The sequence below is a fragment of the Trachurus trachurus genome (assembly GCF_905171665.1).
Source record: "Trachurus trachurus genome assembly, chromosome: 24".
Classification (NCBI taxonomy): domain Eukaryota; kingdom Metazoa; phylum Chordata; class Actinopteri; order Carangiformes; family Carangidae; genus Trachurus; species Trachurus trachurus.
The window spans coordinates 10241018-10254475 of NC_139910.1; the positions used below are offsets into that span (position 1 = coordinate 10241018).

The window sequence follows — 13458 nt, forward strand, 5'->3', positions numbered from 1 at the left end:
AAAAAACAAAAAAAAACGATTGATACAGCGTTGGGGCCGTGCCGAGGCCTCACTTACTGTATTTTAGGCTATTTGAGGTTCACATTTAAAGGACAGTTACTCCCTTACTGTAACTATATGGAAAATGTATTGCTTTCACACAGGGTGATGCTGTTTTCTTTTTAGATTTAATTATATAAAACTGACCCTATTCAAAGATCCTTCAACCAAAATGTCATTTTTAAAGGGCCTGATAAAGCCTAAAGGCTATGGTATGGATCTCTATCAGGGTTGGGGAAAAATAGAATAGAAAGTACATAAAACATGTCAGTGCTAATGTTGAAAAGAAAAAAAAAACCTGATTTATATGTTGCGAAATGTTCAACTAATGTTTAAATGAGACTTCATCTGCTTCATTAGTATGTCAGTATTGTATTTTGACTGTTATCTGATTGTTAAGAGCTCTGAGTTAAAAACAGAGGCTGAAATAAACTGATGCTTTCGTCTCCCATAGCAACAACAACACACTGTGGAACATTTTAGAGGAAACAAACATAATAAACACTCAGGAGTTTGAGGATCTCTTCGCCAAAACCACCACACAGACCAAGAGGAAGCCGCTGTCGGAGGCCTACGAGAAGAAAGCCAAAGTCAGAAAGGTAAGATGGAGAATAAAACTATTACATCATACTAAACAGCTGTCCTCATCTCATGGATACATTTTCTACAAGAGGGAGTGGCGGTTCGTAATGCAGGAGATTGAGATGCAATATGACTTTTGTCCACTTGAGGGCGTTAAAGCCATTGTTTTTATACACACCAGATCACAATTAATATAAGCCCAGACACAAGTGTTGTATTAAAGCTATTTTATATGATTTTTCTCTCTTGTATATTTTATATTTATATAGCCTAAGTATTTTTTTACCTCTGTTTTGTTTCTGATCGGTCACTTCCTCTCAAATCCTGTAATTTGACTTATTTACTGGTGTGCTATTTTACAAGATTATTTCTGTAGCGTCTCTTAATCACACAACTGTAATTTAAAATACACAACATAAGACATGAGGATATATTGAAACACTTCAGAGCAAGAAAATAAAATGCAATGAAACAAAAAAGACACAAAATAGGAGCTAATTTGTTTGTTATCTGTAGCTCTTTACTGTGTTTATCCAGTAACCTGAGTTGTGTCAACTGTGGTCACTAATGCATGACGAGCTAATGCACCCCATGCAATCCCATTATGACCTTGGTGTGTTTTTTTTTTTTTGCTCCATCGCCGCACAATAGACTCGACTAATGACCCACTAATGGTTTCTAGTGGCAAGGTGACCATGGTAACACTGTGTGTGCATGTGCATGTGTGTGTTTTAGATCATTAAGCTGCTGGACGGTAAACGCTCTCAGACTGTGGGCATCCTCATCTCAAGCCTCCACCTGGAGATGAAAGATATACAACAAGGTGACTTTCATTGTCATTTTAACCATAAAACACCTGAAAAAAGATATGTTTTCTTATATCCAAGGCATAAAAAACACACACACATCTTAAGTGTATGTGTTAAAAAAGAACAGCTATTAAAGTTAGACTATCTATTGTAATTCGTCAAAATAGAAGTCCGTTTGGAGCACAATAGCCTACAAATACAGCCAGTTTCAAACCTCAAAATACACTAAACCTATTCATCATATGACCCGTTTGGACTCCAACTAACCATTATTTGCATTATCAGTTATTCTACCAATCATTTTCTTGATTAATTGTTTTATTGCATTGTGAAAAATGCTACAATTTCTTTAGGTTTGAGGTTTGACATGAATTTTCAGGACCGAGGTTGTTCCAGCTGTTTCTACTGTAGCTGTGAAGCCATTTTCTTTCTTTTTTCTCAATTTTTTAAATCCCCACTTCTTTCCCATATTCAGTATTTCAACTATCATGAGATTGACCATTGAAACCTCAGTGTGTATATCATCAAACACACATCATCTTATCTGTTTTATAAAAGAGGGGGATTACAGTAAATCACTAGACGAGTGTTATCCCCCGTCTGTCTGGGAGCTTGAACCTGTGTGTAAACGTTGAGTTCACCGCAGCTCCCTGAACATCGCCCTTGTTTAACCTTAACCCCGGCGTCGCACTGAATTTACCCTGTATTTCACTCTGAATATGAGATGCTGGCGAATTTAAAGTAGGATTAAAGGCTGAAACACTCACCACAATGTCAGCAAGACGGTTACAGAGACGCAATCTGCATTGCTAATCCCAAACACACCGAAAATCTTTGTAGAGCCAACGGTGGAGAGGAGTTCCCCGGAGAGAGGACGGTGTTGGTGCTCATGTTCATGTTTCTCTGGGATCTGAACTTTGTTTTCTCTTTACTTTTTATTTGTTTTTGTTTTTTTTATATTATTAAACCAGAGCCAGAAACATCAGAGACAGGGCTTCAGCCGCTGTTAGTATAGTCTCACACATTCCCATTTAAATCCTGTTGAACACTGCATTGTTTCCATTTAAATGTCAATTTAATTCGATTATAATGTAACATAACAACTTATTGACACATTTAATTGAAGATCCTTTAGATTTGGTTACTAATAACATGTGATGGAGAGTTTAGTTGGTTAGTTTTACAGGACAAGGACTCAGACTCACAGCCATGCTACTGGTGCAGCTAGTTTTGTAGGTTCAAGGTCATAAACCAGTAAGTATTGGGAAAATTAAAAATGAACAATCCAACCTGAACATTTGCACCAAGTCGCACATGAATTATGATGTGATACTGTATTTAAAATTGAACCTCATGACGATGCGGCAGGAAAAGTCAGTAGGTCACCAAAGTAATTAGGCCTCATAAAAGGGTAAATGCAAAACAAAGCAAAAAAAACAAAAACAATCAATAATCCCAATAAATGAAAAACAAACAGAACTTGTTTTTTGTTTTGTCTGTTTTACACATTCCTTCATTCACTGTTATACAACCAACAGATGATGAGACATGTAAAGTGTTGCACTGAACGCGACGTTGCCATCTCTGGAGCCACTTTTGCTAAAAATAATTGTTCGTGCTCTATGAAGGATGAAACAAGAAAAACAGTCCGTAAATCACCTCCAAAGTAAAACTGGCCTCTAGCTAGTGGTCGTCGTCTTTCCTTTTTTCTGCTCAGTGCCGTGTCAGGTTGTTTTACTAAAGGAATATTTTGGATCAGTACTTGAAGGCCTCGTCTTTGTTCTGTCACCATCTGACTTCCAGCTGTACTGACTGTGGACCACGCTGTGGTGGACCTGGAGACTATTGAAGCGCTGTATGAAAATGTAAGTATGACCGCACACTTCACTGTGGTGACAATCTGTCAAAAGGAGCGGGATCAGAGCCACGGCAACGATTATGAACCTGTTTCTGTAACGTGTTGTTGTCAGAGAGCTCAGCCTGAGGAGCTGGAGAAGATCAAGAGACACTACGAGACGTCAGAGGAGGAGGACGTTAAACTCCTGGACAAACCTGAACAGTCAGTATTTCCAGTGTTTTTAATTTGTATGATTTGTTTGTTTTCAGTTCACTTTTTTTTGTAGATTTGTTTTATTCCTTTTCTTTGCAAGTGTAAAAACAGAAGTGACATAGAAGATACTTTGAAAAACATACAGAACATAAAACATGGTGTTAGGAGTTCTGTATATGCTTGTGTATATTTGTGCTTCTGATGCTCTAATGTAAGTTAATCTTACATATATCTGATATTATGTATATCTGAGTAAGTATATGATAATAGTAATAATGATAATAATAATCACCATAATACAAATGCTTAATGATAGTTGTAATAATGCAGTAAAAGCATCAATGTACCTGTGCATTTAGAAAGCATAATAATGTGATAGTTATATCAAAATGACCCAATAATATTAATGTAATACTATGTAATAATGACAATCAGGATAGGAAACCAAGAAATCCCATGAGCCTCCGTAGCGTAGCTCTGAGCAGCTTGCGGCTCTGCTCCGCCATTCTAAAAACAGCTTGCACCGACAACTAAAGATAACAAACCTACTGCTATGACTATAAGGATTATTCCAATGGGCCAATTTGCCAAAATGTTGAACTATCCCTTTTAAGGTGGACCAGAGCCCAACCACCCAGCATCTCCTCATTCATTGTGACTCTGTGTGATGTTTTCTCTCCGTTGTGCTGCAGGTTTCTGTACGAACTCTCTCAGATCCCGGACTTCGCAGGAAGAGCTCACTGCATCATCTTCCAGTCGGCGTTCATCGACGGGATCGCGTCCATCCAACGTAAACTCGTCACAGTCTCGTCCGTCTGTGAGGTAGGAGAGGATTGATAGAACAGGTTGATATCTGTTTGGATTTGTTGGGATGTTGATGGTCACTCTGCGTGTGTGTGTGTGTTTATGTTTTGAGGCTTTGCTGGAGAGCAGCGGGGTGAAGGAGGTGATGGGGCTGGTGCTGGCGCTGGGGAACCACATGAACGGAGGCAACAGGACCAGAGGTCAGGCCGACGGCTTCGGTCTGGAGATCCTCCCTAAGCTGAAGGACGTCAAGAGCAGGGTGAGGACTCCATCACTGTGGTGTCTGCCTGATGTGAAAAAGAAGGAATCTATACCAGATAAATAAATAAAAACCAGTACAGTAGCTGCAGTGACAGAGAGGTGGAGATGGAATAGGCATCAGGGCGTTTATGAGTAAATAAGAGCAGAAGACTGTGGTTACACCTCTGAACTGTCATTTGTTACACAGTTAAATAAATAAAAAATGTCACCTCCTTACTTGTGAAAGCCGGGAGCCACGAGTTAGAAGAAGTGATTTAATTTACAGCATGCATGTCTTTTTCTAAACAGAGACAATATGTTGATGCTGGGTTTTAACTTGTACTTTATACTGAAAGAAGTTTGTTGCTCTGTTTTCTTCCAGGACAATCGTATCAGCCTGGTGGACTTTGTGGTGTCGTATTACCTGCACAACGTGGACAAGGTATTGATTTAAAATAAAAAATAAAAACAGTGATTATAAAAACTCAGTGTTGACCTTGGAAGTAGTAGTTTAACAAAATATTATATTCACTTCCTGGTTTTTTAACTGCAGCTCAACGGCAGATGGAGTTTAGTAAAATAGTTTGTAAAAGTTTCACACAACCGCCATGTTTTTTTTTGTTTTGGTGCCTGTTGTGGGTCGTGCATTGAACCAACGACGCTACACAGCAGAACGCAGTGTGTCTCTGAGATTATTAAGATTAGTTTTGAGGAGCATTCATTTTGAGTGAATAGGCTCATAAGATAAAGTATACATAATACAGAAGGAAGAATGTGTGCATACATCCATACACTCTATATACACAGATTAATCAATCAATTATACACTGTACTATAGTATACATGAAAGAAAAAAGTGATTATATATTTTTAATGAAAATCAGTCAGTTATGTTTGGCTGCCAATCAATCAAGGAATCCCTAATGACGATTATTGTTATGTTATTGATCTTCTGTGTTGTTTCTCATGAGTTTTTTAACAAACAAACATACATTTAACAACATAAAATAATCAAAACATATATAATAATCTAATCTTCATCCCAAGTTTTTGTTATTGCAAAGACTTCCCATCTTTTTTTTTTTTTTATCTCTGCACTATTTTTCTTGTTTTTTGGCAGTATCTTTGTTAGTAAATAATGATGTTTAATGAACAATATAAAATATCTCAAATTAAGCTTTCCTTGATTTTTAAATATGAAGGCTTTCCCAAGTAAAACAATAGTATTTAATAGCATATTTTATTCATAATGACAAAACAAGTCCTCCTTGGTCACATAACCAACTTGCCACCTGGTGCCAGAAAAGAGCAACATCTGGACAATACCGAAAGGATGTTTTCTAGTCCGTCTTAAAACAGCAAACAGGTTCATACATGCACAATGAAACTTCTGTGGTGATCTCAGCACCAAGTTCCTCAGTGTTTTATGTTGGTGGGTCACAGTCCAGAAGGGAAACTCACAGGGAAACAGGAAACAGGAACACCAGATGAAACATGTTGCTGTTGGACCTGAACTCAGTAATGAACAAGAGGAGCGACTACAGCAAGGAAAACCTTTTTTTAATTTCCATGTGTGCATCATGGATGTATTATATTAACGGTGTGCACCTGACCACAGACTTTAACATTTGTAAAACTATCCTCTAATGTGCATAACGAATGGAAAAAGCTTTCTTCAACTCTGTTTCAAGCTTTCTTCACTTTACTGTGTTTCCTTCGTCCAAATACAGTATCTCCTTTCCCTGGTTTCATGGTTTAATGTTGTTGCGTGACTGTTTCCCACCAGGACGCCGGCTCAGACAGGAGCGCGTTCCCTCTCCCCGACCCTCAGGACGTCTTCCTGGCGGCACAGGTGAAGTTTGATGACCTCAGCAGAGACCTGCGACAGCTGGGACGAGATCTAACAAGTATGTGACGTCGATACTGCAAAGCTTTTCTCTCTTCCAGCTCCTGCAGAGAGAAATTAATACCAATACTCTGGTGGAAGACGGATTCACTCCTCCCCCCTCTCCCCTCCCCATCCGAGCCATTAGCTCGCTGCTCTGAGCAGCCCGACATCCATGTGACTGCGTGACCGGAATAGCCTCGCCTTGTGGTCATTTTGTTGTGTGTTTTTGTTTGAAAACCTCAGCCATGCCTGTGTAACTCTATCACTGTGATTTTTGTGCTGCTCTCGAGAGGCTCCCACAGACCAGACCGAAAACCTCGGCCCGGTCTGGCATCGTTTTTCCTCAGACACCCTCCAGCCCCCCTCCTCCTTCCCCCCTCTCCTCCCTCTTCCCTCCTCCCTCCCAAACTTCAACAGCTCACCACCCTGGTTTCCCATCGCTGGCCCCAGCAGCCATTGAGGAACTGTTTATACTTAGGGGGGGCTAAAGGCCTGCTTCTTTGACCAGACTCCAGTCACAGCGAAAGCCCCTCAAGAACAAAAGATTTCCTCTCGTCTTTCTTATTCTTCCTGACTGCTCTCTTCTCTCTCCCTAAGTGTGCCCATATGACGCCATTCGGCATGCCAGCCAGTCGAACCAGACGAGTCACGCCGAGGACAATGCTGACATGTATACGATTGTGACTGAGCGCATTGTTGTGTGTATCCCTATGTATACATGTGTTTTTTTTTGCCCCGCGCTGCGCACACTGATACGCGCACGTGTGCTGAGAGACTAGCAGGAGTCTCTGCTGCTGATACAGGCCTGGCGCCTCTCAGATCCAGCTCCTAATCCTCGTGCCCATCAGATCTCCCATCGTTTGTGCCTTTGTGCCCATGTCGCCAGCACGGGGGAGAGACCATAGCTTCCCACTTATGTAATCTCCAGACCTGCGGTATCTGCGGTATCTCTGCACGGACCTCTGCAGAGATGCATGGATCCTTAACCTGCTCGGCCTGTATCACCTGGGCTCCAGTGTGGCCCCCCAGATGTGTGCCGCAGATTGCTTTCTTTACCTCTCAACACAGCTTTGTCTTATCGGCCCGTCTTCCCAAACCACCGTGCAATCTGGATCTCGCCCCGTCGCAGGTTCCCTTTTGTTCTGCCTGTTTGAACCGCCCTCATGCCTGGTTTGAAGCTCTGCTGCTGCCGTTCTTCACTCTCCCTGTGTTTTCTCTTTGGTCGCTACCAAACGTCTCCCAACACAGTTAAAGGGAGAGATAAGGTTCCCTTAAGTCATCCATGTTGGCTCTTCAGGGAAATGACATCAAGACTGTGTCTCATTAAAAAGACTCCATATTAACTTCATCACTGTAGAAAGTTCAACCTAATTAGTTTGGAGTTGATTTTCCATCTCTAGTTAGCTGCTTCATTATCTTCTATACATCTTATGTATGAAATAATTGAATATGGAATATAGAAAAATTATCTCTTATCGATTATAATGCAGATTTTAAAGTTTTTTTTTCTCTAGATAATTATAGTTATATAGTGATTGATACTGGACTTTTGAGGATTACTTGATATTTTAGCATTAAAGTGTAAAAATAGTTCTCCACAGACTTTCTTGGCACCCACAGGATTAATCCAGGATTAATTAATCACCTGGATTTTTCTCCAGCAGGTCACGTTCAGTTACAGAGTGAAAAATCCCAATGATTAGCTTGACTGACGCCTTAAAGTCTGAGGTACATGTTCATATTAACTATATGCTCCTGAGAATGAACCATAATATCCTCAGAGCTGCTTAAAGCACTGAGCTTTGAGCTAAAGTCCAGCCTCACACAGCTTGTAGATGAAACTCTCACTTTTATAGACTGTTAAGTTAAGTCAAGTTAGACTCCTCTATTCCTCATGATCTGATAATTAATATGATTAATAGTCATTCTATAAAACATTTTTTTATTTTGGTGACCATATATGAACTCATTAAGGTAGAGCAGGTTTTAATATCTAGAATTAGTCAGGATTTGTCAAACTTTTCTTTGCCAAGTCCAGGTACAAACCCTTTATTCTAACCACCATATTTCTTTTTATTAATGTAATAATGATAATTAGATTTGCACCAATCAGGTATTTCCTTTGGCTTGTCCATTTTTGTAGCTAAATGCTAGTAAAACAAGCTACTTAGTTTATGACATTATTGACTGGCAGGTATTTGAAAGATCAACATGAAAAATAAGATTTAAATATGATATGAAATACATTTCATGATTTTGCACATAAAATATTGATTATTATTATTATTTCTTCCTCCCAATATGCTCACAACCTCCTCATGTCCTGTGGCGGCCACTGGCCTCAGTGATTTCAGTCTTGGCACATTTCTACTGCTCTGAAATAAGGATTATAAAGACTGAAGATTAACTATGCATCATGGCGACTGGAGTGACGCTGTGATGACTTCTCATGTGACCGATCCCAAACACTTGAAGATCTCCTGAAGAGATTACGTCTCCATCAGCGTGAGACCAAACCAAACCAAACCACTGCCTCAGCGCAGTTTGGTGTAATTTCAGCACCACACTCCTCCTCATCAGTCGGCTCTTGTTTATGTGACGCTCCTAAACCCTCTTCAGCCTGAAGTAAGCAAACTCTCGTCGTCAGGCCCGGGGGGCAGACAAAAGAGCGAGAGGGGCTCGCCACACAATGCAGAGAGAGGGAGAGAAGGAGAGATACCCGCCTCCACAGTTTACACAAATCCCGAATGAAAACAGTATTCTTTTGTAATCTTATCTGGGAGATGTTGATCGAGCGTTGGGGGCGAGTTGGGGGGGGGGGCTCTATTATGACTGGCTCCGCAGACTGGCTCCTCTGATCCACTGATTGGACGCAGAGCAACGTGGAGCCGCAGACTGGCAGAGGAAGAGAGGGAGAAGGAGAGAGAAGCAGAGGGAGGGAGGGAGAGAGAGAGGGAGTGGGAGTGGAGTCAGCAGTCGCCATCTCTGGGTGAATCTCAATAAGTGATATCTGAACAGGAAGTTGTGCCGATAACCTCCTGCTCGGGCACAGGTGGAGATAGTTTAACCCAGGACTCTGTCGCCTCTCTCTCTCTGAGTTTCTTCTCTCTGCTCTTGTTGTGGTTTTACAACTTCTACATTTCAATGTGTAGAAAAGTGGTTACACGTTATAATAAGTACACACTATTAAGCGTTAGTTGAGCATTAATAAATACTGAATTCATCATTTATAATGCATGAATACTCATTAGTATGTAGTTTATAAATACAGTTAGTGCTTATCAATGATGAGTAAAACATTTTTAACTGTTTATAAACTACATACTAATGAGTATTCATGTGTTATAAATGATGAATTCAGTATTTAATGCTTAACTAATGCTTAATAGTGTAGTGTGTACTTATCATAAAGTGTTTCTTAAAGCTACTGGCTGCAAAACGAAGGAGAGGTTCATTCACAAATTTTACACTTCTTCGTGGCGACTCTTAGAACAGATTACATAAAAAATCAAGGTGGATCTTAAAGAGCAAAAAAGCTATTTAGATTCAAATTGTCTCTAGTTTAAAGTGACATAATTTCTCAACTGTGCAAGAGACGTTTTAAATTATCTAATTTTCTTTCAGGTCCTGGATATTTCACAGACAGTGTCTCACTCCTAATGTGTTTTATTCTCTGTAGGTTTATAATGATTCAGAACGAGACAGCTGCGTTTTCTTTTGATGTGGTTTTTCTGCGCTCCATTTCTCAGGTTTCACTTCACATCTTCTTTCCTGGGAAATGTCTGTCCTAACCCTGTCTGTGATTGACTGACACAGACAGACAGGCTGACTCATGACTTTGTTACTTGTATCTGTACAACATCACATCCTGGACACTAGAACAGCAGTTTAACAGTCGATTGTTTTTTCTGCTTCTCTCTTCCAGGATGTGAGAAAGACGTACAGAGAGTTTGTTCGGACTCTCCTGAAGAACACCTGCAGCCGTTCAAAGACAAGATGGAGGCTTTTGTCCTCACCGGTGAGTTTAACAATCAGTTGAGTCAGAAACCTCTGTGTGACTTAAAGCAGGTCAGTCATTTGGGCAGATGTGTGTTTTGTCTTGGCAACAAGGGAGGGAAGTTGTGCTTATATTTATTTTGACATGTCTTCTCTCCCAGGAAAGCATAAATAAACAGGTCAGACTGATGTTTTATCCAAGTTACATTGAGGATTTTCACATTTTTGTTGGTGATTATTTCAAATAAGGAGATTAAAGTATTATTTATTATCTTTGTGAGTGTGTAGACAGTTCTGGCATCAGAGTTTACTTCAGTTTAATAATGAAAAAACTGAAAAACACGAAAGTTTCACTTCACTTTCACTTTCTCCATTATAGTAAATGAGTCCATAGTCTCCAGTAGTCAGATAAATGTGCTCCTCATTCTCATACTGCCCTGAAAATGTCCCCGTTCTTTTCCCATGCAGTGTCTTTGGTATCTGTGTGTGTGTGTGTGAGGGAGATAGGGCGGATTCAGAGTCAAGGCTAGACACTCAGATAAGGATCAGACAGATTTGGCAGTGACTGAGGCTCCTGCCTGAGACACACAGGCTCTGGGTCTCAGAGACTCTTTCATTACAAAAATATATTTCTTTCAACCGACTGGAGCTCATCGTGCTCATCATGCTGAAAGAATTTTATATATTTATGAGCCATCACGACGCGTCCTGCAACAGAAGAGAAGAGCCTTGCATGCAAAAACCTTCAGATGTCTCTGAAAGAGCAGTGACACAACTGTCCATCCGAATGTCCATATATATCTGTTAAAGGTTGTTTTTATCATCTCTTCTGTCCAGTTTTGTTAATAAATTTGGTTCAAAACATTACAAACCAACTGAACTGGACAGGAAGTCAACTTTTTTTATTGTCACTGGGTTCATGTGAAGTCAGTTTTAAAGATTAAAAAGCAGTAGATGTAAAATAATTTATGTTTCAGTAGACTTTCAAGATACGAATCACAATTTTAACACTAAAAGATGAATAACCCTAAATATTGCAATAGTATAAATATATATAAATGAGTGGGTCTAGGTTGCATTGTCTGGGTTGAAGTAAAAACTGTGATGATTTGCTGTTGTGGCCGTTTTTCTGGGCTCTAAAAGTCCCACAACATTACAGGGAGGCAGACGCAGGTAGTAATGTACCTGTTATTTTGTCGTAATGGCGTTTGCAATTTGAAAGTGGCAGCAAGAATGGTCCCATTGTTGCCTGATGGTCGTCTGGCTCCATCTGACAAGGTCTTCGTCATCGCGCCACAGCTTCTCAGTATTTACATCCACAGACTCTACACAGGGATTATGACTCTTTAAAGTATAATCCGTCTTTTTTTTTTTGGGAGAGGTTGGGGATCGGACCACAACTAAATGATTTCCTTGTCTTGTGTCTTTGCAGCGCGGAAAGAACACGCAGAAGCTTCCTATCAGCTGATGACTGTGCAAAAAAGGTCAGAGACTCGCATCATGTGGACAGTTTGGCCTTTTTCTGAAATTCAACAAATTATGTCTGACATTATAAACTCGATAGATGGAAATATTGAAGATAGAAACTCATTTGAAAAACATTTTGACATCCCCAGCAAAGCAAAAAACTGGAACTAGCAGCCATGACCTAGTTGCTATAAATGTTCAGTCTTGGATTGGGTTCTTTTAACTATTTTTGTTTTATTTGAAAAGGAAAATGTCCATTACAAGTAATAATTACAACTTATTACAACCAATTACACTTATTTAACTTTTTTGGGGCCTTTTTTGATAGCATAGTTAAGAGAGATGGGGAAATAGGGAGGGATTCGAACCAGGGCCAACTGCAGCGAGGACTATAGCCTCTGCATATGGTGGCGCCCATTCATGAGTTTATCTAACTGAGTTTTCTAATGATTCTCCCTGTCCTGAGAAATCATTGCATCCTGCCTCATAAACAGAAAACACTTTGCACTTGTTCTGAAAATCAGATTTAACAGGAACAAATGAGCATCTCCATCTTGGTTAATTGTGTCTTTAATTCCATAAATCCTTTGCTGCTCAGTTTTCAGGACCTGGTTCTGTATTTCGGACTGAGGCCGAGGATGGGAGAGAGGGAGGTGACCGCCGCTCACTTGTTCATGCTCTGGTTCGAGTTTTGCGCCGACTTCAAAGCCCGGTGGAAGAAGGAGAACAAGACTATCTCTAAAGAGAGGTAAGTGCTGCCTGCGTGTGTGCTCTTCATTAGAAACACCTGTTCACCTGTTTTTTCACGCGGTTATCTCATCAGCCAATCACGTGGCAGCAGAAAACCATGCAGATAGAAGTCGGGAACTTTCCTTATAATGGCACTTCAAATATCACAATGAGGGAAAAAAAAACGTCATCTCAGTGGCGTGATCGTTAGTTCTGGTTGGAGCGTTTACATATATCACTGAGCCATCTGCAGAGAGCGGTGCCAGAAATGAAGAACAACATCACGTGCGCATCAGTTTCTGCAGGTGGAAGCACTTTGGTTAATGAGGTGGAAGAGCAACAACAGCTGACGACCACGCCGGGTTCCTCTCCCGTCATCTGAAACAACCGCAAACAAAAAACAACAACTCACATCACAGAAGACGACTGAAAATATGTTGCCTGGTTTGATGGATCTGGATTTCTGCTGAGGCAGCAAATGGTCGGAATTAAGCATCAACAGCATGAATCCATCAACCCGACACCAGTCCAGACCGGTGGTGGTGGTGTAATGATGGTGCAAAGTTTTCCTGGCACAGTTTTGGTCTCTTAATACCAGTTTGAATGCGACAGCCAATCTGAGTGTTGCTGCACTTTATTAATCCCTTAAAAGTCACAGTTTTACCATCTTTTTTTTTATAACATAATGAACGATGTCACACAGCAAAAGTCGCCTCACACTGGTTTTGAATGAACATGACACTGAGGTTAAGGAACTTCAGTGGCCTCCACGGTCTCCAGCTGTGAATCCAGTTGATGTGAATCCATCTTGAGGATGTTGTGGAACAGGCGACTGACTGACGGCCTTAATGTGC

The 13458-nt window shown here is 40.4% G+C and overlaps 1 protein-coding gene across 1 annotated transcript in view; it reads left to right on the top strand.

Annotated features, from left to right (window-relative positions):
• fmn1 (formin 1) overlaps positions 1-13458 on the top strand; it is a gene marked incomplete at both ends in the record, with an annotated part of 31465 nt that overhangs the window by 17105 nt on the left and 902 nt on the right. The window contains 11 exons of the mRNA XM_084000227.1: positions 494-638; positions 1357-1444; positions 3234-3295; positions 3401-3489; positions 4173-4302; positions 4397-4543; positions 4907-4966; positions 6311-6431; positions 10338-10430; positions 11841-11892; positions 12474-12623. Of these exons, the coding sequence (XP_083856353.1) occupies positions 494-638; positions 1357-1444; positions 3234-3295; positions 3401-3489; positions 4173-4302; positions 4397-4543; positions 4907-4966; positions 6311-6431; positions 10338-10430; positions 11841-11892; positions 12474-12623 (1137 nt within the window). The remainder of the gene's footprint in view (positions 1-493; positions 639-1356; positions 1445-3233; positions 3296-3400; positions 3490-4172; positions 4303-4396; positions 4544-4906; positions 4967-6310; positions 6432-10337; positions 10431-11840; positions 11893-12473; positions 12624-13458) is intronic.